Source organism: Artemia franciscana, chromosome 21, assembly GCF_032884065.1.
Source record: "Artemia franciscana chromosome 21, ASM3288406v1, whole genome shotgun sequence".
Classification (NCBI taxonomy): domain Eukaryota; kingdom Metazoa; phylum Arthropoda; class Branchiopoda; order Anostraca; family Artemiidae; genus Artemia; species Artemia franciscana.
This window is the reverse complement of record NC_088883.1, coordinates 33,797,396-33,822,919: the sequence shown is the minus strand read 5'-3', so window position 1 is coordinate 33,822,919 and position 25,524 is coordinate 33,797,396. Positions and strand designations below refer to the sequence as shown.

Here is a 25,524-nt window from a genome sequence, read left to right as displayed (position 1 = left end):
CAAATTATCTGCCAATTTTAATCAAATCTATTTTTTCTCAAGTGATGGAAAAATTGATTGTAGAGCAACTCAGAAGTACTTTGCTGACAATAGTCTTTGGAGTCCTGCTCAACATGATTTAAAAAAAACAATGATCTTATAATACCCAATTTCTTGAGGTAATTGTTGACTTTCAGGGCTTTGCAGACCTAGGTATACTATTTGATTGTGTTAATATTAACTTTTCAAAGGCTTTCAATAAGGTATATCAATACCCTTACTTCTTTGTAAATGTGCTATGTACAACCCTAGACCAAGAACAGTTTCATTCATAGCTTATTATCTAAAGGAGTATACTCAACAGGCAGCTGTCAGGGACATGATATCTCCTCCAATTGAAGTAATAAGTAGGGTACCCTAGGGCAATTGCTCAGAACCTGTTTTATTCTGTTTCTTTGTTAATGACTTCCCCCCTTCTATCCATCATGCATTTTTAAAGTTTTTTTGCTGATGACATGCAAGTCTGCTTACCTATAAAAGATCTAACAGATTTACAACTTATATTAGAGGACCTTGACTCCCTGACTCAATGGTGTGAATCCAATTCTATGTTTATAAATATGTCCAAGTGTGTTGTTTTACATTTTAGTTGTAGGATACCTCCCAACTACATGTATCTTTTGTCTGGTACAAATGTCCCTTCTAAAGAAATGGTGCAAGACCTTGGTATCTATTTCAATACCCAACTAAAATTTGATAAGCATGTTTCAGCAATTGTAAGAAATGCAAACTACCATCTGTCTTTGAAGAGAAGTTTCAGAAAATTCAATTGTCAAAATTTCCTTTTTTTTTACAAGTCTCTTGTTCACCTACTTCTGTCTGTTTTCCTCTAAATGTAATGGATGAGCTTTGCATAGAAAAGGTACAAAGGAGTGAGTCAAGGATGTTTCCTTACCTTCAACATCTTCTCTACAAAGAGACACTTTCTAGGCTTGGTATTCTGTCATTATATTTCAGACAGCATTATGGTGACCTTATCAATGTGTTTTATATTATTAAAGGTATAGACAACCTAGATTTTGATTCATTTTTCAAACACAGTCATTATCACATAGCCTACCAACAACGTTACAAACTGTACCCTTCAAAATCAAATAAGAAAATAGCCTAAGGCAATGCTCATTTTCTAGTAGGGCTCTTTCACATTGGGATAGTCTGCCTATTAAAGTCATATGATATTTGACATTTAGTTATTAGTTATAAGTTGATATTTTGGTTATGAGTTTTGGGTATGAACTCCTTTATTTTTCATTCTTCTTCTAACATTTATAAGTGTTGCTAATTAGCTTATTTTTTTTTTTGTGGTTATAGTGACAAGCATTATTGCTTACCATTTGATATATTAATAAATAAATAGGCTAAATAAATAATAATAAAAGTACTATAAATGTATTTTATAGTACTATAAAGGTAAACAAATATTAAAGAAAACTGCTGTTGATACTTAAATTATGCAAGATTATTTCAGTTTTGACAAGATTTTAGAAGAAACTGAATTTCAGCTGGGGCTAAACTTTGGTTTGGGAGGAACAGAACAAGGTCTGAGAAGGGCAGTTGCCCTCCTTTTCCCATAGCAAATATGCCCCTGATAAGGTGGTGATGAGCCTCCTCTAAACTACATCATAGTTTTTTCCAGTAAAATTCTAGTTTAGTGACTTTTGGCTATCCTGGAAAGGGGCAAGGTTAGGAAAATGAAACTTTCAGGGATAGGTCTAAAGGCTAAATTATATCTTGGGAAGGTATTTTAAAGTATCCACCTCCACTCCTTCTCCCCCTACAGGGCCCTGAAATTTGACTACTTGACAGGTCTATAGCTATTAAAATTTTGACAGAACATTATTTTACCTTAATCTATGGTTACCAGTGCTTTTCTTTGCCTTATGTTCTCAAAATGCAATTCTTGCTATTTGAGTACAATTCTGAGCCACATTAATGTTTATTTCAAAATTTAGGAAATGTATTTGCATATCTCTAAAACCTTATAAATTGGAATAAAGCAAATTTGTAAAGTTGAAAACAATTTTGTTGTACTTAAGTTGAACAGAAGATCTATTTTGCAAGGTTTCACTTTTATAACACACATGTTCTTGAAGGTCATCAAAGGTCAGGACCCTCCAGAGGGAGAGGGAGTGAAGGTAGGTACTTCAAAATACCTTCCCGGCACATACTTTAGCCTTTACACACATCCCTGAAAATTTCATTTTCCTAACCTAACCCCTTTCCAAGAGAGCCAAAAGTCACTAAACAAGAATTTTACCGTTTTTTCCTTTTGGTGAAGAGAAGTACCAAACTGAAACAATATTTTCACCTTCTACCAAGCAGAATAATGGAGAAAAATATAACCTAGCCTATTTGCCAAATCTCTACCTGGTTCCATTATTAGATCCCACCGTGAAAAAATCAACCACTACTATTACTTTAGAGTCTGAGCTTCAAAAAAGTATTCAATCAATTATAATTTAGTAGCCTCACCTTTCAAAATGACTACGAATTCTGATAATCTCTTTGCTTCAACTAAGCAAATCTATTAGGCTAATTCCTGTCAATCGTTTTCTTCTTTTTCTTCTAATAAAAGTCGATGAACTTGACATTATTTAAACGTTAAGTGCTATCTATTTCCATGGTTTTGACATTATCACGTGATTAAAAAATCCTAATCACAAGACTAGGCTTAGATTTAATTCTAAATTGAAGAAAGTATTAGCTTCCAGGTTATTTGATATTTAAAAGAAAAGTCATGGCACTTACAGATGCTGATGTCCAGAAACAGGTAAGTTTGATTGAAAATTGGGCTACAGAGGTAGGAATGACCAGCCTAGATTCTAGCCTATAGCCTATTTATCTCAAATCTAGGTTAGGCTTGTGCTTTATAAGGCTGGGTGAATTTGTTAAGGTCTAGAATTGGGCTATTGAGTAAGTAGGTTAAGAAAGCAATCCTTAGGCCTACTTCATAATTTGCAAGATAATAGGCTGAAAGATAACTACAATCCCGTTAGACTCCCCCCTGTAATGTGCAAATTTATAGCCCAAGTCTCTCCTGTTTTAACCTGTAAATTGAATCTACTGTGACAAAATAAAGGTAAATTCTACTTTATCTACTTTTTGCTACTTTGGAAAGACGTTATATACTTTTTGCTACCTTGGAAAGAGGTTAGGTTAGAAAAAATGAAACTTTCAGTAATGAATCCAGGGCCAAAAGCTTACTCTGAGAAGTATTGCCAATCTCCCATTTTAACTTTCATCTGATTTCTAAGTTTTAGAAATTTGCCTACTTGACAGGTCTATAGGCTACCCATTAAAATTTTGACAAAAAATGTTTATGTTAATTTTCAGTTATCAGTTTCTTTTTCTCTGGTTGTAGTTCTGAAAATGCAATTCGTGTTATTTGAGTAGAATTTTAAGCCATGTCAATGGATTTTTTTTTCTAAATTTAGGAAATGTATGTTTGGATCTTTGAATCATCATAATTTAGGATTCTTCCCCAAGACACCATCAGCAACTTTGCAAATTGTTTTTCTAAAATTATTCCAACCATCTTCCACACTGTCAAATTTTAAACTCCCAAGTTTAGTATTCAAATGTTCTTAAAAAGTTTCTCTCAAACTCTCATCCTGGAGTCTACCAACATCATAAATTTCTGGGATGTTATCCTTCCAATATTTCTGCTTTAGCTGAACCCTAGACACTAGTAGATGGTGATCTTTATTTTTAACATTAATAACAGCACTCCTATGTAACCTAGTATTTTGTATTTATAGGCTATTTTATGTACAAAAGTGTTTTTAATTTTTTGGGTTTGTATTATTTTTTTGTGCTTAGATTTACCCTAAATCACACTTGCTAGCAAAAGGACAATTTTTCATCAACATTGGTTCATAACACAAAATAAAGCCTATTTGAAAAAAACAACAACAACAAATCAGCAAACTTTTGTATAGGTACTTAGGGTGCTGCCTAGCTCTTAAGTGGGAGGGGTATGAAACTGCTATAACATGCTTGTTATATTACCTTAATTTGCACTTCAGAGCAAATTAGTTGCAAGAACTGTGATGTATTTGAATAGAACATTCATATATCTCAGCATCTACAAAATTGTTGGCTTTGTTGGTTTGCATTATTTGTTTGTCCTCACTTCTCATTAGTGGTTGGTTTGTAATCTAAATCTTGAATAACACCAACAAAATTAGTATTTTTTTGCATATTACCTTGATTAATTACCTTAATTTGCACTTCAGAGCTAATTATATTGCAAGAACTGTTGTGTATTTGAATAGAACATTCATGTATCCCAGTATCTACAAAAATTGCTGGCTTTGGTGATTTGTATTATTTGTTTGTCCTCACTTCTCATTAGTGGTTGGTTTATAATCTAAATCTTGAAAAAACACCAGCAAAACTAGTATTTTTCTGCATATTACCGTAATTAATTACCTTAATTTGCACTTTGGAGCAAATATAGATCCATCTTGACCTGTTAATTGCTCCATACTTGATAATATGAATGATGAAACATAAAACACATCCCACAGGTATTTCCAGGGAACACCATTCCATTCAACATCTAATAATTTCTTGAAAACTTCATCTTGTATAAACCTTAAAAGGAGATGGGAACTCTATTGCTCTTGACACATTATAAGAGAAAAGAGAAATATAGTTGAAGAAGAAAAACCACTGAAGAGGCTGTATTTAACTATGGTTTTGCAATATAAGTTTATCCTAAACAATAACAAAATTCTTATTGTACCTTATTAAATTTAGCAAAATTCTATGAACCTGATTATCAGAGTCACCTCCAGTTTAACTGTAACATATACAACTATTATTTCAGTTTAATGGTATTTCTAACCTCAAAAGGAGATAGGTACAGAGATTTCGATTTGCAGAAATATAGAGAGAGGGGCAAGAATTTTTTTCCTTTTCTTTTTTATTGAAGATACAAAAATGGTATATTTTTCAAAATCTAGAAGAGGAAGTAATTTTGTTGTATTTTATATTTTTTCAAGTAAAACTAAAAAAAGGAAATTTTCAAAATCGTAGGGGACAATAGCCCCATGAGGACCCCTGGATAGGCACCCAGACTGTCTTGGTTCTGTCAAGGCTCAATTAGAAAAAGATGAGAAGTGTAACTGAGGGAGAAGAAAGCCCCAAATAAGCTGTATTTTATTTTAGTCTTACAATGTAAATTTACTCTAAAAACTAATAGCAAAATTCTTACTTTCTAAAGATTTAGCAAAACTTGATTTCAGAGTCATGTCCAGTTTAATTGTCAGACAAACAAAGGTGGATCTAGAGAAACATCTTGGGGAGTCTAACATGACAATCAAACCAATAATTGACCAAATTGGATTAAAAAAGATTTAAAAAACGGAATGAGGGCGTATAAGAGAATTTGGGGGTTGCCCCTGGATCCGCCCCTGGACACAAAAGGCTGTCTTGAAATGAGAGTGTTAGTTATATTGTCTCTTGTCAATCATGAGCATTAGTAAGATAAAGGAGATAAGCAGTCACAGAAGAAGATTTGTTTTGTTGCTGAAGAAGAATAATGCCCAGAAAAAGTGGGAATAATTGGGTTTCTTTTTAATCAGCAAGGCAGTTAAAAAAGGGGAGAAAATAAATAAAATAACTAAGAGAAATTTTTTTTTCAGCTGTATATTTTAAAAGATTTTACTAGCTATTTTGCCTACAAGTATGGTACTCTCTGTTAATGAATGTCTTGTCAGTATGTTTCTTGTTGCAATCAAATCTGGGAAAAAAAGTTTATTTTTAATTTATTTTAAACAAAAACAGAGCAGGCCAAAGGGTAGTCTCATTGCTAAGACAATAGAATAGTGCAGCAACAAAACCATAAATGTAACAGTATGGTCAGAGCTGTTCAAAGGGAGGGACTGGGGTGTTGCCCCAGGCACCGAGGCGGGTGTGTGTGTGTGGCTGCAGGTCTGCCCAGTTTGATTGGATTTTTCCTCTTTGATTTGGCTTTTTATGGCCAAACCTACCAAGTGTCTGTGTCTGTCTCAGTTTTCTACTTTAGGCACTTCCAGGTAAGCTAGGACGGTGAAATGTGGCAGGCGTACCAAGAACCGACCAAATTAAATTAAAAATTGTCGTTTCCCCGATTCGACCATCTGGGGAGGACTGGGGGGAGAGTTAAATCGGAAAAATTAGAAAAAATGAGGTATTTTTAACTTACGAACAGGTGATCGGATCTTAATGAAATTTTATTTGGAAGGATATTGTGTCTAAGAGCTTTAATTTTCATTAATGTTTTCAAACATTGTTTTCAAGTATACCTTTTGCACAAGTATTGACTATTTTTACATCTTAAACCTAAAGGCTGCATTACTAAAGTATATGGATAACTAGGCTGGTACAAACACTCAAAAGATTCATTTTTTTTTACTCTCAAGTTTTTTATAAAAGAATGTTATTTTTAAATACCAGGCACTCAGAAAAAATGTTTTTTTTAAAGAAAATTGGAAAAACAAAAGATCCTCCCCGTTGGAATTCCGAGAATTTTAATCAAATTGAAGATACTTTTTTGTCTTTCTAAAATTGTATAAAAAAAGAACATAATTTTTTAAATAGATTAAGCAAATGATGGGCTTTATTGTGGAAGAATTGAGCTAATTTTCAAGCATGGATTTTATATTTTTCATGGATTTGCAAATGATGAGCTTTATTGAGCAAAAATTGAGCTGATGTTTTAATTTAAAATTTTATTTATTTTTGGTTAAAACAAATGATGGGCTTTATTGAGCAAGAATTGGGCTAATATTTTCAGTATAAATTTTCTTTATTTCATGTTTGAAGCAAATGATGGGTTTCATTGACCAGGAATTTACCTAATTTTACAAATATATTCTTTTTCATTGATTAAGTAAATTATGGGTTTCTTGAGCAAGGATTTAGCTAATAATTTAAGCACAAATTTAATTTGTTTCATAGTTTTAGTAAATGATGGGCTTTGTTGAGCAGCAGTTGAACTAATTTTTCAAGTTTAAATTTAATTTTTTTCATAGATTAAGCAAATGATGGGTTTTATTGAGCAAGAAGCTAATGAGAAAGTAGAAGAAATCGATGCTAAAGCAGAGGAGGAATTCAATATTGAGAAAGGGAGACTTGTGCAACAGCATAGACTGAAGATAATGGAGACTTACGACAGAAAAGAAAAGGCAGTAGAACTACAAAAGAAGATGTAAGCAACAAGTATATTTCTAATACAATAATAGTTATAGTAGAATCATAATCATAAAGGGACAATTTAGTTTTCTAAAATATGTTTTTTGGTCTCAAATATGGTAATGCTGAATGGAAAAGCTAAATGATCCAGTTCCAGTTCCAAAAATTATAGAGAGGTATATAGACTATTATCAAGTCCTTTTACCTCTTTGACTCCTTCATTAGAAAAACTAGCCACTGGAAGCACTATTACCTTCCAGTCAGCAAACAATGGGTGCACACTATTTTATAAATTAATACATTATTGTTGATTGTGGGACGTACGGGTACATGAGATGCCTGTCCCCAGCTGTTTAAGGCCACTAGGCTGGCCGGTACCAATACAGCTCTTCCTACTCACTCCTGCACAATCAAAATCTCTAGATAAATCATCTCCTTTTCAGTTGACTTCTTCATGCTTTGATAATAACTAAACAATTTGTCTCTTCTTTAAAATATCTATAGATGCCTTAAATATATCTACCCAACAACAAAGTACACGTGCATATTTTTCAAAATTTCACTCCTGAGTATTTTTCATACTATGAGCTCTTTGGAGTGTTCTCTGGAGTCTGCAAATGATTGTAAGAAAGTAAGGAATTTTAAAAAGAACTGTGCTGGAAACCTGAGGAATACTCAGATAATTCCCTGAAAATCTGAAACAGATAGCCCTTGAGACCAGGCTATTCAAAGAGTTTTTTGTAATGCACTGTGGGGCAAAAGTGAGTCAAGAGCTGTTAATGAGTATTTATTGTGCAAAAATTTGTGATTTTGAAGAACTTATGGAAGTCTGATAGCCATTTGATGGAAATTAAGGGGAAAAAACAATAATATTGACGTTCCTCGGTTTTCCTCAGATGCTTCTATAAAACTTCCAAAAGTAGTATTTTCACTTTTTCTTTCTTACAACTTTCTTTACAATCAATCTTCGACAATTTTATTTACCGTTTCTACCTACCGTTTCTTTTTCAAGTCAATCTTCGACAGTTTTGCTTACTGTTTCTGCTTACCGTTTCTTTTTCAAATCGATCTTCGACCATTTTATTCGCCGTTTTTACCTACCGTTTCTTTCTCAAGTTAATCTTCTACCTACCGTTCTTTTTTTCAAGTCAATCCTCGACAGTTTTACTTACTGTTTCTGCTTACCGCTTTTTCAAATCAATCTTCAACAATTTTATTTACCGTTTCTACCTACCATTTCTTTTTCAAGTCAATCTTCGACAATTTTATTTACCGTTTCTACTTATCATTTCTTTTTCAAATCAATCTTCGACCATTTTATTTACCGTTTTTACCTACCTTTTTTTTTCAAGTTAATCTTCGACAGTTTTACTTACCGTTTCTTTTTCAAATCAATCTTCAACAATTTCATTTACCGTTTCTACCTACCGTTTTTTTTTCAAGTCAATCTTCGACAGTTTTACTTACCGTTTCTGCTTACCGTTTCTTTTTCAATTCAATCTTCAACAATTTTATTTACCGTTTTTACCTACCATTTCTTTTCCAAGTCAATCGTCGACAATTTTATTTACTGTTTCTGCTTACCGTTTCTGTTTCAAATCAATCTTCGACCATTTTATTTACCGTTTTTACCTACCGTTTCTTTTTCAATTTAATCTTCGATAGTTTTACTTACCGTATCTTTTTTAAATCAATCTTCAACAATTTCATTTACCGTTTCTACCTACCGTTTTTTTTTCAAGTCAATCTTCGACAGTTTTACTTACTGTTTCTGCCTACCGTTTCTTTTTCAAATCAATCTTCGACAATTTTATTTACCGTTTCTACCCACCGTTTCTTTTTCAAGTCAATCTTCGGCAGTTTTACTTACCGTTACTGCTTACCGTTTCTTTTTCAAATCAATCTTCGACCATTTTATTTACCGTTTTTATCTACCGTTTCTTTTTCAAGTTAATCTTCGACAGTTTTACTTACCGTTTCTTTTTCAAATCAATCTTCAACAATTTCATTTACCGTTTCTACCTACCGTTTTTTTCAAGTCAATCTTCGACAGTTTCACTTACTGTTTCTGCTTACCGTTCCTTTTTCAAATCAATCTTCGACAATTTTATTTACCGTTTCTACCCACCGTTTGTCAATCTTCGAAAGTTTTACATACCGTTTCTGCTTACCGTTTCTTTTTCAAGTCAATCTTCGACAATTTTATTTACCGTTTCTACCTACCATTTCTTTGTCAAGTCAATCTTTGACAATTTTATTTACCGTTTCTACCTACCGTTTCTTTTTCAATTCAATCTTCAACAATTTTATTTACCGTTTCTTTTTCAATTCAATCTTCAACAATTTTATTTACCGTTTCTACCTACCGTTTCTTTTTTAATTCAATCTTCAACAATTTTATTTACTGTTTCTACCCACCGTTTCTTTTTCAAGTCAATCTTCGGCATTTTTACTTACCGTTACTGCTTACCGTTTCTTTTTCAAATCAATCTTCGACCATTTTATTTACCTTTTTTATCTACCGTTTCTTTTTCAAGTTAATCTTCGACAGTTTTACTTACCGTTTCTTTTTCAAATCTATCTTCAACAATTTCATTTACCGTTTCTACCTACCGTTTTTTTTCAAGTCAATATTCGACAGTTTTACTTACTGTTTCTGCTTACCGTTTCTTTTTCAAATCAATCTTCGACAATTTTATTTACCGTTTCTACCCACCGTTTCTTTTCAAGTCAATCTTCGAAAGTTTTACTTACCGTTTCTGCTTACCGTTTTCTTTTCAAGTCAATCTTCGACAATTTTATTTACCGTTTCTACCTACCATTTCTTTGTCAAGTCAATCTTTGACAATTTTATTTACCGTTTCTTTTTTAATTCAATCTTCAACAATTTTATTTACCGTTTCTACCCACCGTTTCTTTTTGAAGTCAATCTTCGACAGTTTTATTTACCGTTTCTGCTTACCTTTTTTTTTTTTCAAATTGTCAATTGTTTTTTTTTCAAATCAATCTTCAACAATTTCATTTATCGTTTCTACCTTCCGTTTCTTTTTATACAGTTCGTGGTAACGAACTGTAGTAAGGAGCGACCCGGCTCAATAGTAACCAAAACTCTAAAAAATTGAATTTTGATATCAATAGCTGCATAAAAAAAATCGCATTTTAATGCTGATTTTAAATATATAAGTTTCATCAAGTTTAGTCTTACCTATCAAAAGTTACGAGCCTGAGAAAATTTGTCTTATTTAGGAAAATAGGGGGAAACACCCCCTAAAAGTCGTAGGATCTTAACGAAAATGACACCATCAGATTCAGCGTATCAGAGAACCCTACTGTAGAAGTTTCAAGCTCCTATCTATAAAAATGTGGAATTTTGTATTTTTTTGCCAGAAGACAAATCACGGGTGCGTGTTTATTTGTTTGTTTTTTTATTTTTTCCCCAGGGGTCATCGGATCGACCAAGTGGTCCTAGAATGTCGCAAGGGGGCTCATTCTAACGGAAATGAAAAGTTCTAGTGCCCTTTTTAAGTGACCAAAAAAATTGGAGGGCATCTAGGCCCCCTCCCCCGCTCATTTTTTTCCCAACGTTAACCCATCAAAATTTTGAGATAGCCATTTTTTTCAGCATAGTCGAAAACCATAATAACTATGTCTTTGGGGATAACTTACTCCCCCACAATCCCTGGGGGAGGGGCTGCAAGTTACAAACTTTGACCAGTGTTTACATATAGTAATGGTTATTGGGAAGTGTACAGGACGTTTTCAGGGGAATTCTATTTTGTTTGGGGGTGGGGATGAGGAGAGGGAGCTATGTTGGAGGATCTTTCCTTGGAGGAATCTGTCATGGGGGAAGACAAATTCAATGACAAGGGCGCAGGATTCTCTAGCATTACTATAAGAAAACAATGAAAAATAAACATGAAAACGTTTTTTCAAATGATAGGAAGAAGTAGCATTGAAACTCAAAACGAACAGAGATTATTACGCATATGAGAGGTTCTAAAAATACTTTAGCATAAAGAGCGAGGTATTTAGGAGGAGATAAATACCTTGCTCTTTATACTAAAGTATTTTTGGTAATTTTGACTATTTATTCTACGGCCTTTCTGATTCAGGAGTCATTCTTAAAGAATTGGGACAAAACTTACGATTTAGTGTAAAGAGCGAGGTATTAACGAGGGTACAAACCCCCTCGTATACATAATAAAAATATAAGGTCATGAAAGTTTGTTACGTAAGTTTATTCTTAACTTACGTATATTTTTTACTAATAAAAACGTTTGTTAAAAAGTAAAAGTTCTAGTTGCCTTTTTAAGTAACCGAAAAATTGGAGGGCAACTAGGCCTCCTTCTCCACCCCTTATTTCTCAAAATCGTCTGATCAAAACTAAGAGAAAGCCATTTAGCCCAAAAAAGAATTAATATACAATTTCATTTTAATAATTTATGTGCGGAGAGCCAAAACCAAACATGCATTAATCCAAAAACGTTCAGAAATTAATTAAAAAAAAAACAAATTTTTTTAGCTGAAAGTAAGGAGCGACATTAAAACTTAAAACGAACAGAAATTACTCCGTATATGAAATGAGTTTTCCCCTCCGCAATCCCTCGCTCTTTACGCTAAAGTTTGACTCTTTGCCACAATTCTACTTTTTAAAACAATTAAAAGCTTTAGCGTAAAGAGCGAGGGATTGCGGAGGGGACAACTCATTTCATATACGGAGTAATTTCTGTTCGTTTTAAGTTTTAATGTCGCTCCTTACTTTCAGCTAAAAAAAATTTGTTTTATTTTATTTTATTTAATTCAAGTCAATCTTTGACAGTTTTACTTACCGTTTCTTTTTCAAATCAATCTTCGACAATTTTATTTACCTTTTCTACCTACCGTTTCTTTTTCAAGTCAATCTTTGACAGTTTTAATTACCGTTCCTGCTTACCGTTTCTTTTTCAAGTCAATCTTCGGCAATTCTATTTACTGTTTCTACCTACCGTTTCTCTTTCAAGTCAATCTTCAGTAGTTTTACTTACCGTTTCTACTTACCGTTTCTTGTTCAAGTCAATCTTTGACAGTTTCATTTACCGTTTCTTCCCACCGTTTTCAAGTCAATCTTCAACTATTTTATTTACCGTTTCTACCTACTGTTTCTTTTTCAAGTCAATCTTCGACAGTTTTACTTACCGTTTCTGCTTACCGCTTTTTCAAAATCAACCGTTTCTACCTACCGTTTCTTTTTCAAGTCAATCTTTGACAGTTTTACTTAGCGTTTCTTTTTCAAATCAATCTTCCACAATTTTATTTACCTTTTCTACCTACCGTTTCTTTTTCAAGTCAATCTTTGACAGTTTTAATTACCGTTCCTGCTTGCCGTTTCTTTTTCAAGTCAATCTTCGGCTATTTTATTTACTGTTCTACCTACCGTTTCTCTTTCAAGTCAATCTTCAGCAGTTTTACTTACTGTTTCTGCTCACCGTTTCTTTTTCAAATCAATCTTCGACAATTTTATTTACCGTTTCTACCCACCGTTTCTTTTTCAAGTCAATCTTCGAAAGTTTTACTTACCGTTTCTGCTTACCTTTTCTTTTTCAAGTCAATCTTCGACAATTTTATTTACCGTTTCTACCTACCATTTCTTTGTCAAGTCATCTTTGACAATTTTATTTACCGTTTCTACATACCGTTTCCTTTCAAGTCAATCTTCGACAGTTTTACCGTTTCTTTTTCAAATCAATCTTCGACAATTTTACTTTACCGTTTCTACCTAACATTTTTTTTTCAAGTCAATCTTTGATAGTTTTACTTACCGTTTTTTTTTCAAGTCAATCTTCGACAATGCTGAATCAAGCTCGTTTGAGGGTTTTAAAGGCTCAAGATGATCATGTTGGAAATGTTATTGAAGAAACGAAGAAACGACTGAGTGATATTACTCGGGACCAGGCAAAGTATCTAGAGGTCCTTAAGTCTCTGATTGTGCAAGGTCTATTCCAGGTAAGATTGCTTTTTGTGTGTTATTTTCCCTATCTTTTTCTTCTGCAAAAAGCAATTGGAATCACATCACTCGGGGTCCTTGTGGTTTCGAAGTTGGTTGATGCTCCTCCATCTTGTTGATTTATATTCTTCCAAGGGGGGGAGGAGGAACTACTTTGCTTTTTCATAAGGACAAAACAAGGAAACGTAGGGTCTTGCTACCTTTTTACCGAAATTTAAGAATAAAGACCATCTCAAAAACTAAGGGAAACTTATAAGACGAGAATAGTGTTGCCAATTTAGAAATAAATTGTGCCAGTTTTCTAACTCAAATTGTACTGCAAGAAATTGATTTATTTCTTATGGACAGAAGACTGAAACTTCGCTGTAATAAGAAGACAATTTTCGCTAAACTAAAACTTGAAAAGATCTCTGAGTCAGAAAGGAGCATGTAAAAGCCTAATGTACCAGAAAATTTCTATTGCACTGAAAAAAAGTCCAATTGTGCCAGGACCTCCAAATTACACCAAAAACGGTACAATTGTACCACGTTGGTAATGCTGGACTGGAAGCTTGTATTAGTCTCCTGAAAAAAAAAAACAACAACCAAGAATTCCATCTAACGACTCAGTTTGGTGTTTTGTTTTTTGTTTGATTTTTCTTTTGTTTTGTGTTTTTTTTTTTAGATATTGGACATCAGTCTTAAGCTAAATTTTGCATTTTACTTTTGCAGTTGGATTTCACGTCTTTTGATGAAGGTAGGTACTCTGGACAAATATTCCGTTTTTCTTGATTCAGATCAGGTGTATCTGCCTGTCAAAATTTGATCAAAGATAAATAAATAAACTATTCTTGTTTTGAAACTGTAGTTTTGGATGTACGATACCAAGAGTAAATTTTTCAGGAAGGAAATATAGGGAAAGAAAGGGGGACAAGGGGATTTCAAACCTTGCGTAGGGGCAGAAGACAGGGGCCAAACCCTGCGTATGCATTCTCAGGCTGTCAACATGATATATCACCAAATATGTCAAACAGCTTTGGGTATCATGTCTTTTGTGAGTTTTGAGTGGGAAGGATGGGGCGGGGGGGCAAGGTGACATTGAATTATAACTTTGTTGAGAAAATAGGACTAGACTAAAATACATTATGTGCATTCAGATTACCAGCAATATCTCCGAGACGGCTCGGAGGATGGAGTCGAAGCTATTTGATACTGCTTGAGAAGAAATGGGGAGGGAGAGGAGGACTTTAAGTTTTGTGTTGAAAAGATTGGATAAACAAAATGTATTCATGCTTAATTAGCGATGTAAGTCAAAAGACGGTAAGTGTTGCCAAGTTCTTAGAATAAAGTGTTATTGCAATGTCTTGGGAGATCAAGTTAAAATTTTCAGGGAGTTCCTATGTGGGAGGATGAGGATTTTCTTACTTATCTTGCAATGAGTACATCAGCTCGCCGGCAACTCGCCGTGGTGCGAGGACAGTACAGACGGTTGAACTCCGATCTGCTTGGTTGTGAGCCTATGATCTTACTATCTTTAGCTTGTTTGGGCCCTAGTGGCGGCCATTAAGACGGAAACCTCCGATTGGCCCAACGTCCGTCTTAACAAGGCTTATCCACGTCTCGACTTGTCTGTCCTGATGTTTCTTCCATGTGGATTGGCCTAGTGTACCGTATGAACCTCCAATTTTAACTTGGCGGAGGGGATGAGAAGGACTGAAAATATTTTGTCTCATTTATGCCTAAAAGCGTCGGCACTTAAGCCCGAATCTATTCAATAGGATTAGAATCTATTCACCATGAAGTAGCGATGTAAATTGATAAGACACCGGGTTTTTACCCCGCGTCTGAAACTAGGATACCCGTAATATCTCAATAACGAGTGAGGAAATCGAGTTGAAACTTCCGGGGGCTGTTGGGCGGTCAAACGGATCTCAGTTTTTGACTTGGGTGTGGGACCAGAAGTAAATCTAAACATACTGTGCGTATCTATGCGTTTTACTCTACTCTATGATTATCAAAATAGCGTGCCCCCAATATCACGGGAAATGCCTTGGGGATCAAGTTGAAACTTTTAAGAAAGTGTGAGGGACGGGGGGTGACATTTGGACCCCAAATTTTGACTTGGTGAAGAAGGCAGGGGGTGGCGGTGAAAAGTTCTTCTCCTCCGATCCATCTAAAGGTTTTGGCCATTTATATTTGGTGTATATTCATAGTAAAAGTAGGGTATCTGTAATGTTTAGGGAATGACAGGGTAGTCGAGTTCAAACATTCAGAGAGCGGCAAGGAGACTTCAGACATTATGTTTAGGGAAAGAGATAAAAGAGTCAAAATATTTTTTTCTCCTAAATATTAGTTCGTCTGAAAAGGACCAACCGTTTTATTTTATAACATGAAATTTATATCTGTAAGTGACTTGATCAAGGGGGTCCTTATGTACAGAAAAAACTTGAAAATTAGTTTATTTTGCTCAAAAAAGGGGCTCAGATCTTATTTTCTCGATCAACTAGGATTCATAATACTTCTATTCAGCCCGGTTACTTGACTTTGAGTGTTTTTGATTATTCCAGACCACAAGACTAAAAGATTCGAGAGACACAAAGCGAGGCATTAGATTTTATATCTCCAATCGGTTGGATGCGTCCTACCCGAGTGGTTAGCGTGCTAGACTTGAAATCCCGATTACAGGGGTCTTAGTCTTTGTGTCGCTGGTTATTCGGTTCGGAACGGGGTCAATGGTGTTACTCTGTAAGCTTAGCCAGAGTCGACCAGATTCTTAATGACTGGATAAATCTGGGGCAAACACGGGAAGCGTCGGATGATCTGCCCCCAACCATGCATTGCACTCCCGCTCGAAGGCAGACAATCAGGAGATCGGTACCTGCGCTACTCAGACCATTGGTCAGCATGAGAAAAAGAGACCGGTTTGAGAATGGTATTCATGTGTTTATTGATTTTTTTTTTCAGAAAATAAATTTGAGAGTAATTTTGGCTGTATCAGGTCGTTACGTCCGAATATGGGTCCAAAATTCTGTTAATCTCTGACAGGCTTCTAACTTACAGGTCTGGAGTAGGTAGATCTCTATGAAAACAAAAATATTTCGAAGATCGGTTGTATTAACATGTGACACTTGAAACTGGGCATAAATAAATGACTAAACGAAAATAGGAGGAAAATAATATTTCCAAAAAAAGGGTTGTACCCGATCCGTGAAACCCTAAAATTAGCTGTACATTGTTTTGTTCTTAATGGGTGAAACTTTCAGGGTGATTAGACTGGACCAAGGAACCTTAATGAGGACAATTAATTTTGGAAGAAAATATGGTCATATCCATATTTGGCACGAAAAAGCTGAATTTTTACACGCTAACAAGCCTTAAAATTTCAGAAACTTCATTTAAGTATCCCTATTTTCTCGATCCCTCCCTCTAAAAAAAATATTATATAGTACTGATATTTACTGGGTTATTGGTGACCCCTCGGGTGTGTTTAAATGGTGTCAAGTTGTCCTCCGTTGTCCTTTCCATACTGAGAACCTCAACCGTGAACTTCAGACCGTTAATACTTGTCCCTCAAAAGAAAGGGGAGAGTCACCCATCACCTGCCAGCCATCAGCGACAAGGGGTGTTTCAAACGAGGACTTTCTCCCCTCGGATTGTTCCTAAAGGAGTGTTTCTTGCTTCACGGTTGGCACTTCACATGTAATGGGGGATTGAACACCCCGTGCATGATTTTGGAAGCCACTACTGGCTTCAGTCCATCCGATCTCGGTAGCACCCCAAAAAAATACCTTACCTCATGGTAAGACACTAAACAGGACGGCCAGTGATTTAAATTAGTATTCAAAGGCCCCTGTATGTACCTACCACTGGTTTAACTAGCATAGAAATATATTGAATGTAAATTATAGATCAAAATTTTGACTGGATATCAACTTAATTTAAGCCAAAAAACTGAAAAATAAAATTGTACATTTCAATATAAACCAGTAATAAAATTATATCAATAAAAAATAGACTGAAGTTGATTTAATAGAAACGTTTTCCAAAAAAGAAGCTATTCAAAAGAAGCTAAGAGCCATATTAAAATATGAGACGAGCAGAAATAAAGTCATAAATCATTTTAACTTTAAAAAACAGAAATTACTATCATTGAATAAAATGAAACCCAAAACGAACATATATTGAAATAAACGCACATATTAAACATAAAATGTTTTAGAACCCGAAACAGAAACCCAAAAACATTAAAACATCAAACAAACAAAAATTACCATTGGGGCTACCATCCCCTAAACCTTCTAAAGGCCAGAGCATAATTTGCTCCATACTGAAAAAGTAAATTTCTTTGATGATTATAACATAGCAAAATCAAAATTGCTGAGACTTCTAGGTACTAACATAATTATATATTAAACAATCAGTGTATGTTCATTCGTTTTTTCAAGTAGTGTTGATTGTTATTAGTTATTTCTTTTGTTATTGTTAATATTTTTGACGAATATAACCACATTTTCCAAAATAAATATCGTTTTCTGTAAAACTCAAATGACACCCAAGCTATGAAACGGAGGGGGGTGCCACACTTAATGATAAATCTTGATTAGTCTTGGGATGTTGTTTTTGTTGTTGTGTTTCTGTTGATATTTGAAGAAATGGAAAAAAAGTGTTCCTCAGAATAAAAATCGTTTTCACTAAGCAAACGAAGCTTTGAGGAGGTTTAAGGACCTGTAGCCCTACCTCTATGTGTGGTAATTTATGTTCATTTTAAGTTTAACTTGATTTTTCATTTTAATACCTTGTCGTTTTAGGATTTATTCATGTATAGTATCTATTAACTTCATGTTTGATTTGATTTTTCATTTCCAGTTCTGTTTGTTCTGAGTTTCATTTATTTCTGTTCGTTTCAGGTTGAGTCATAATGACAATATTTCTTCTCCTTATATGTTTTAATATAGCCTATTTGCTTTTCTTGGAAAAACTTCTTTTTTTTGAAAGCGCTTTTTAAATTAAATTTTTGAGTAAAAAGCAAACTGAAATTAGCAAGTTTCAGCGCAGTCACCCTCTGTCTAAATATTCGAAAGAAGAAATAAAAAAAATATTCTACAAACTGTTAAATAAATTTTATTACTTTTTTGGGTTATTTCCAGCTCATGGAGGCAACTGTAGCTCTCCGCTGTCGTGAAGTTGATGTTTCACTCGTTCAACGTGCAGTTCCAGATGCTATTAAAGTGTATAAGCAGGCAACGTCAAAAGAAGCAGTTATCAAGATCGACACGGAATGTTTTCTGCCAACTGGAACGTAAGGCATTTACATTTCCAGCTGGCTCTTAAACTTATTTTTTAAACCAATAATATTTCCTCAACATCAAAATTGTTTTAATAGTTTTTTTTTTAAATGATATATATTTGGCAGTCATGTATTTATCATGGGGGTCCTCAGAAAATTACCCTGTGGAAAATTATTGAGTCACTTGACTTAAGACTCTTGCCGCATGATACGTGGCGTTGAGAGTGTAGGGATCCACTCCAGGTGGATCATTCTGCTGCTATGAAAGTGGTCTGCTGCAATGTCGGCCATGTTTAGAAACTTCTGTAGGTTGTCCTTCCACCTGGTCCGAGGTCTACCCCTCGGGTAGGACCAGCCATGGCATTTGGGTTTAAAATCATATATGATTCTAACAGTGGCTGTCAGTGGTATCCGAAGGAGATTCCCAAACCGTTTGGGAGTCCGCTCGAGTATTTGAGTTGATATTGGAACTTGGTGGGTAAATGCAAGGAGCCATTCACACAAAATCGTCCCATCAGAACCCCTCGATTTGACGGAGTTGTTTAATCTGGAAGGCGTCTATCGTGCTGGAAATTCCCCCTTGGGAAAATCCTCCCGTGGTAAATTTTGAACACCCACGGAGAAAATACAACTTTAAAAAAAAGAACTAGAGCTCCCAATTTTCGAACGAATGAGCATCCTCCGAAGTTTCTATGACTACGAGGGGGAGGTTGGTGATGAAGAGGGGAACTTCAATCCCATACGGAGTAATTTCTGCCCATTTTTGGTTTAATGTTACTCTTTTCTTTCATAATAACGGAGGAGACCAGAAATATTGCCGCAAAATCAAGAGGTATTATGTATCAATTTCTACCTTCACTCCGCTTCCTTAGCATTCTGTATTTATCTGAAGACTTAATGAGATTTAGAATATTTTAGCATTTAAATGCACACTTTAAGGCGTCTGCCCCCTCCCTTACTGCGAAACTACTGAACCCTTCTAGGGGTTTCAAGTTCTCATCTACAGAAATTTGGAATTTAGCTTTTTTTCTAACTTTTAGATTGATTCCCTGTTATTCATTTTGTCTGTTGTTGTTTTTTCCACACTTTTATGTTTTTTTATTCTTCCAATTGTATCTTTATTTCTTTTGCTTTCCATGTTGTCTGTTTGTGTGTTTTATTTTTAACGGTTTGTTTCGTTCCATTTTTGCTAAGGAAATTTGATGAATTGTTAAGTTCCATTCTTTTTTTTTGTTACATGTTAAATTTCGTTAAAAAGGTAGACTTCTGGTTCTTTTGTTATCCCTTAGGACATCTGATCGACATTTCGAGGTACCTACTTCATACTTTGTCTGTAGATGCTTACTTTTTCATGTGGGGGAATTTTCCGTGGGGGGGGGGGTATCCTGGGAATGGGGAACAACCAGCGGGATTTATCTTAAGTGTTGTTCGAGATACATATACAATGCCTAAACAAAATTCTAATTTTTAGAAGTAGCTTTTTAAACGCGACAAATTAAATGATTTATTTTTTATTGGTAAGTTGTAACAGTTATAGTGATGAAGAGGTTCGTAAATACGTTCTTGAGACCACGGTGGCTAGCGCACCACAAGGACGATAAAAAACATGATTAAGTTGGTTAATTTTCAGCTAGTAAATAAAATGAAAAGCCAAAGCAGATATTTTGATCAACATTTCGTTAAGCCGTCCTGGGCGCTTAAAAAAGGAAAGAGAAGGATAAACTAAAAAAAAAGGTTTAAGTTTAGTGCATCGAACCAGAGAAGTGGGTTTCTCTAACTTTTGACAGAATAAAAATTTAGCAACATTGAAAAATATGAATTTGAAAGAAATAGATTATCAGAAGAAAAAATTATCAGAGAACATAAATTTTATCAAGTTTTAACGTTTTGTCTAAACATTTTTATAAGAAAATTTTTCTTCTTTTTTTCCCTTTTAACTCTCTCAGTAAAAGTAAAAAAAGATCTGAGAGCTCTACGGCAAATCAGGTTTTGTCTGGCATTTTGTAATTTGTAAATGTTTTTTTTTGTATTTATATGTTCTTATGTACTTTGCGTTTCTTTTTGCATTTGTTATTGATTACTCTTGTAACTTTGTTTCCTGGCTTCGAAAATTACCATGATTCTTTTTTGTATAATCATATCTGAAATTAGTCTCTTATTTCTTTCCTTTCATTTTTTTCTGCTTAGATAAAAAAAAGTCTATTTAAAACTAAATTGCTATTTTTGACCTATATACTGAATGTGTAACCCACATTTGTGATGCTATAGCAAGGGATTTATTCTTGTCCATGTTCTTTTGCAACTATTTGTTTGATGTTTTATTCCTCCAGGATCGAGTTTTTATTTCTTAACGTCTGACGAAAAAAATAATAATATATAATTAAAAAAATAATCGAGAAAACGAGGATAATATCAGGTCATGTAAATGGCTGTGAGGGTAAGTGGCTGATGTTACCCTCGTTTTCTCGGTTATTTTCTAACTATATTGTCCTCTTTTTGTCAAACATCATGGATAGCCAGAGTGGTTCGCCTTATCTAGATTGGTGGCTAAATGCAACTGCAAACTTCAGTCTGTTCGTCTTCACATCTCAGCTCCTACATTTTTTTTACGTCTTTCTTTTATACAATAGTCGTTTTTGTGATTGTCTGTGTCGCATATTTGTATAGATTTTTTTTTTAATTCTCCTGTTTCTTTTAATTGTCTCCCTATTTCACTTTTTGTTATAGTTTATCTTTGTAAGATAATAGTAAGAAAAAAAGAAGGTAAACAGTTAACCTTGCAATTCAAGGATACAATTCCATATATCCAGCCAATAAATAAGGTCTAAGGCAGGAAAGACAGGGGGAATGAGAGGTAATTGCCCCCTCTTTAGAATTTTCTGCCCTCCCTAGATTTTGAAAAGTACATTTTGGGCCCCCTTTAATTTTCGCTAATTGATGCCCTGGGTCTAAGTCGCATATCCTTTATTTGTAAGTATACCACAATTAATGATAAACAAATGTGTTTGTGTATGTGTGTGTGTGGGGGGGGGGGGGTCATTCAAAATGCTAAGAAGTAAGATAATAAACACGAAAATTGGTTAAGAATAGGGAATGAAATAAAACAGAGAGAGTAGTAAAGAGAAAATTGATGGAAAGGCGAAAAGAAATGACCATTTGTAATTATTTGGCATTTAATAAGTAAAAATAATCACATTCTTCAATAAATAAAAATAATCAAATTCATGAATCATTTCTTGAAAATAATCAAACTATTCGAACTCTTTCAGGTTTGGTGGAGTTGAACTTTCGGCCATGCGTGGCCGTATCAGGGTCGTCAATACTCTAGAAACTCGTCTAGATATGATTGCGCAACAATTGCTACCAGATATCCGAAATACGTTATTTGGCAGAAACCCAAACAGAAGATTCCTTGACTGAAAAGACACGTGATTGTCAGTCAAACAATATTTAGGCCAAGTTCCCTTCAGTTGTTGAAAGTTTTAAAACAATGGTCTAACGAGTTGATTTAATTCATTGTGGTGTTCATGTTTTTCTTTTTTTAATTTTCTTTTGTTTTTCGACAGATAATAAATGTTTGCGTGTATCAAATAATTATATAATTGTTTAATTTTATCCAGTAAATTTTGTAATTCTGAAAATGATGCAAATCAAATCTTCAGGCTTCATCAGTTTTACCCTAGGTTCATACGACTGTATTTCGGTGTGTCATCGGATTTTGTCTGTTTTATCCTGTATCCTGAATGAACCGATTTCATGAACGGTTTCATTTTTACTGCTTTTACTGAGAGTAACACCTAAGCTAGCCATATTGTTGCCAAGGCCGTTTCCAAGATTTTTGTTCGGGGAAATTACCCCAAAAGGATGGGTAGGATATACAAGACTGGAGTCGTTCAGGTGTTTTTTTTCTGGGCCTTCTTTTCCTCATAAGCTTCTTTTTACTTCTATCTACGGAAGGGAAACCCTGCTCAAACGACCTCATAGCACCATCAAGGTAGACCTTTCACAAATTCACCTAATCCGAACCATAACTACGACCAATATGCCAGGATAATCATGGAAATGGTGTTCCTCGAGGACTGGAATCTGAGCAATAGATTCTCGGTTTTTTATTTTTGGCTGGCCTGTTAAACCTCCTTCCTGCTATGTGGTTTTATTATCGATTACCTCTTCATCATACTACAACATTTGCAGCCACGAATATATATTGATTTGGAGGTAATAGTCCTGAGACTCGTTGTGCAGAACATCAAATCTTGTTCATAGGAGTGAATTATAACTTTATGGACACTCTGTCGCGGCTGCAATGGGCCTGAGCTTGCAAAAAGCCTTCCCGCAACTTAAGGTCCTAGAGACGCTGTCCAGTTGTAGGGTGGCTTAAGACTTGAGGAGTTAATGGTCACTAGTGGGACGGTTTCCTTTTCTTTAGGCCCTGCCACTTCCATTGTTTTAAAAAGTCTATCAATTTCGCCGTCCAACGCTACCTTATTTGAGAGGCAACTATCATAATGACATTTTTACAGACAAATTTAGACATTTTAAGATGAATTTTACCGACAAATTTAGAAATTTTTGGATGAACTTGTCAGGAGTTTAAATCATTTCCCAGGATTTCGAAAATTGCATTAGACGACAAGGGATTTATTTATTCAGGTAAAAACGATAGGGCAAACTCAAGATGAGTAGGGAAGCTTCTACGTCTTGTTTGGGCTGGGAAAGGTTTAACTAATACGATTTTAGTTGTGCACTTCGATGAAGAAGCACAAGATACCGCTCATAGTGGTATAGGCTGTCCTCTCAGTAAAGGAAAGGATGCAGATTTGGAATATTTTTCCCGGATTATTCTGTATTTATGCTGTAGTTACTAGAGTCGGAAATCTGGCGTTGACCGCTTTCTCGAGGGCGGATCTTTCTGTTATTTTGGGAAAATCTGAGTTCAAGATAGTGAGCTGAAGAGAACTGGAGCATCTATGAATATGCCATTTAGCTAGTTATCATTATAATTTAGTCATCCCTCGAGAACAATCAACCAGGGACGAATTTCCAGCATTTTTATTGGGGAGAAGAGGGGTCACATATCCCGAAAGTCAAGGGGTACGGGATATATGATAATTTTTTCTTTGCATTATTGGTTGCTTTCTAATTTCATGGGTTGCTTTCAAAATACTTGCAAGGGATTGTCTTGGTGCTTCCTTTTCGTTTCCATTCTTCCAAGTAGAAACCCAACAACAATAACTGGAAGTGGTGTGTGAATAGATATATGCTTTGAAAGAAGGAAAACTTATCCAATTGAGGTATTTTTTGTCTAGATTAGGTATTTTTCGCTTCATAATTTGTTTTGTTAAAGATTTGCTTGTGATATTCGTAGATATTTTTGGGGTATATTGCCCTTGGGGGTTTGAAATAAAGTGATCGAGCTGTACATACTCCTGTAGAAGCGACTGACGGGAGACAGCACTGACTTGAAAGAATTCTACATACAGTTGCAGCACCAAATAAACACAATCCCACGTATAAACCTGATGTTTTTATTAGAGACTTTAATACTATAGTTGGAATAAATTTAGATAGACGTTTCTCAAACTTAGTCCAATATGATACTTGGAAGGAAAATAGCAATGGTAGTAACAGACGGCAACAATTTTCATAAAACGGCCACCGCGAAATTCGGCTTCGCGCAGATGCCTGATTTTAAGGCATCATATCATAGGCAGAGCAATAGTACTGCCTAAGTAATGAGCGAAGTGGGCATAATGTATCATTTAATTTTTTTAACCATGGCAATTGGTATAGAAGGAGCTGTAGGACTGAATATACACAATCCCATGCTTAAATGTGATATTTTTATTTGGAGGCTTTAATACTACAATTGGAACAAAATTTAGATAGATGTTATCCAACCTTAGTCCAATGTGAAACAGGAAAGAAAATAGCAACGATCGTAATATTCTAAAACAATTTTCATGAAAGGGCCTCCGCGCGGAGGCTCACGAAATAATTAAGGTATCATATCCTCCAAAAAATAATGATTACCAATTAGTAGTGTCCATAGTTAATTTAAATTTGACATTTAGGTAGAATAACTAATTATCATGCGGTTACGATGTTGATAGACTTCAGGATCAACATTTGAGTAGAACTTCCGGGGAGATAAATGGATAGAAAATTGGAGACTTCAGAATTTAATAATGGGAAAGGTAGATGGGATGATTTTAGGAAAATAGCCAGCGGAAGACCATGAAAAGTGGGGAAGTTAAAAATTGCGGCTGGGGATATTAGTTATGGAAAAAGAGAAAAAAGTTCTGCGTAAGGATGCAGATCTTACGAAACAGATCTGCTGAAAATATGAGGGAAGTAGAGAGAACACTAAACGGCAAACTAAGGAGATGTGAAGTGGAGGAACCGGATAAAATTGCCGAGGAGCCGGAAGACGCTAGACAGCATTATAAAGATATTAAACAAATTTAAAACTACAAAATACGGGGGGGGGGGTAATTTTCTTTCGAGTACTAAGGTCTTTAGGCATGCGGTGTTGATAAACGCCATGGCATTACTTTCCGACATCGGGCATAACTTATTTTCTTAGAATAACTGTCGTATATATTTTTATGAATTAATAAAAGGAATTCTGTAATCTAAGTTGAACAGAAAAGCTGTTTTTACTATTCGCAAGCTCGACAAATTTAAATCCCGACAACCGTGTACTTGATTCAACAAAATGGAAACCGAGCTTAACTTTTCAACAACATTCTGACGAGGGCCGAATTTAAAGTTTTGACACGCCTAAGCCCAAGCATTTTTGCGAGATTTTCGGGGAAATCCCCGAAAATTCAGGGATAGTAGAAACACAGAACAGAACTCAACTGATGAACCGAAAGTAATGAAAGAGAAGTGATACCGAACTCTCAGCTGCCATTCTTGGGAGACATCTGGCAGTTTATAAGTGGCCACGAAATTCCTGTGTTGTTTTAAAATCGTTTCTGTGAAGTGTCAACACGGTGGCGGAGTACACCTTGCACTTTGACGATTTATCACATTGCTCCAGTTTTTGTAAAAA

At 34.9% G+C, this 25,524-nt stretch overlaps 2 protein-coding genes across 2 annotated transcripts in view; one reads left to right on the top strand and one right to left on the bottom strand.

Moving 5' to 3' along the window:
* LOC136040970 (uncharacterized) overlaps positions 1-2,606 on the bottom strand; it is a 53,315-nt gene extending 50,709 nt beyond the window's left edge. The window contains exon 1 of the mRNA XM_065725441.1: positions 2,512-2,606. The gene's annotated coding sequence lies outside the window, so the exon portion shown is untranslated. The remainder of the gene's footprint in view (positions 1-2,511) is intronic.
* A 48-nt stretch (positions 2,607-2,654) lies between these two features.
* LOC136040973 (V-type proton ATPase subunit E-like) lies at positions 2,655-22,061 on the top strand. The gene is made up of 5 exons (XM_065725445.1): positions 2,655-2,809; positions 7,059-7,234; positions 13,032-13,200; positions 18,328-18,479; positions 21,737-22,061. The coding sequence occupies exons 1-5, from the start codon at positions 2,777-2,779 to the stop codon at positions 21,885-21,887; spliced, it is 681 nt and encodes a 226-aa protein (XP_065581517.1). The 5' UTR covers positions 2,655-2,776; the 3' UTR covers positions 21,888-22,061.
* The last annotated feature ends 3,463 nt before the right edge of the window (positions 22,062-25,524 follow it).

Excerpts from the sequence above, each read along its gene's own strand:
- LOC136040973 (XM_065725445.1), top strand. The coding sequence starts at position 2,777 with ATGGCACTTACAGATGCTGATGTCCAGAAACAG. Across the intron at positions 2,810-7,058 it reads ATGCTGATGTCCAGAAACAG|ATTAAGCAAATGATGGGTTT; the intron begins GTAAGTTTGATT and ends TTTTTTTCATAG. Across the intron at positions 18,480-21,736 it reads TGTTTTCTGCCAACTGGAAC|GTTTGGTGGAGTTGAACTTT; the intron begins GTAAGGCATTTA and ends GAACTCTTTCAG.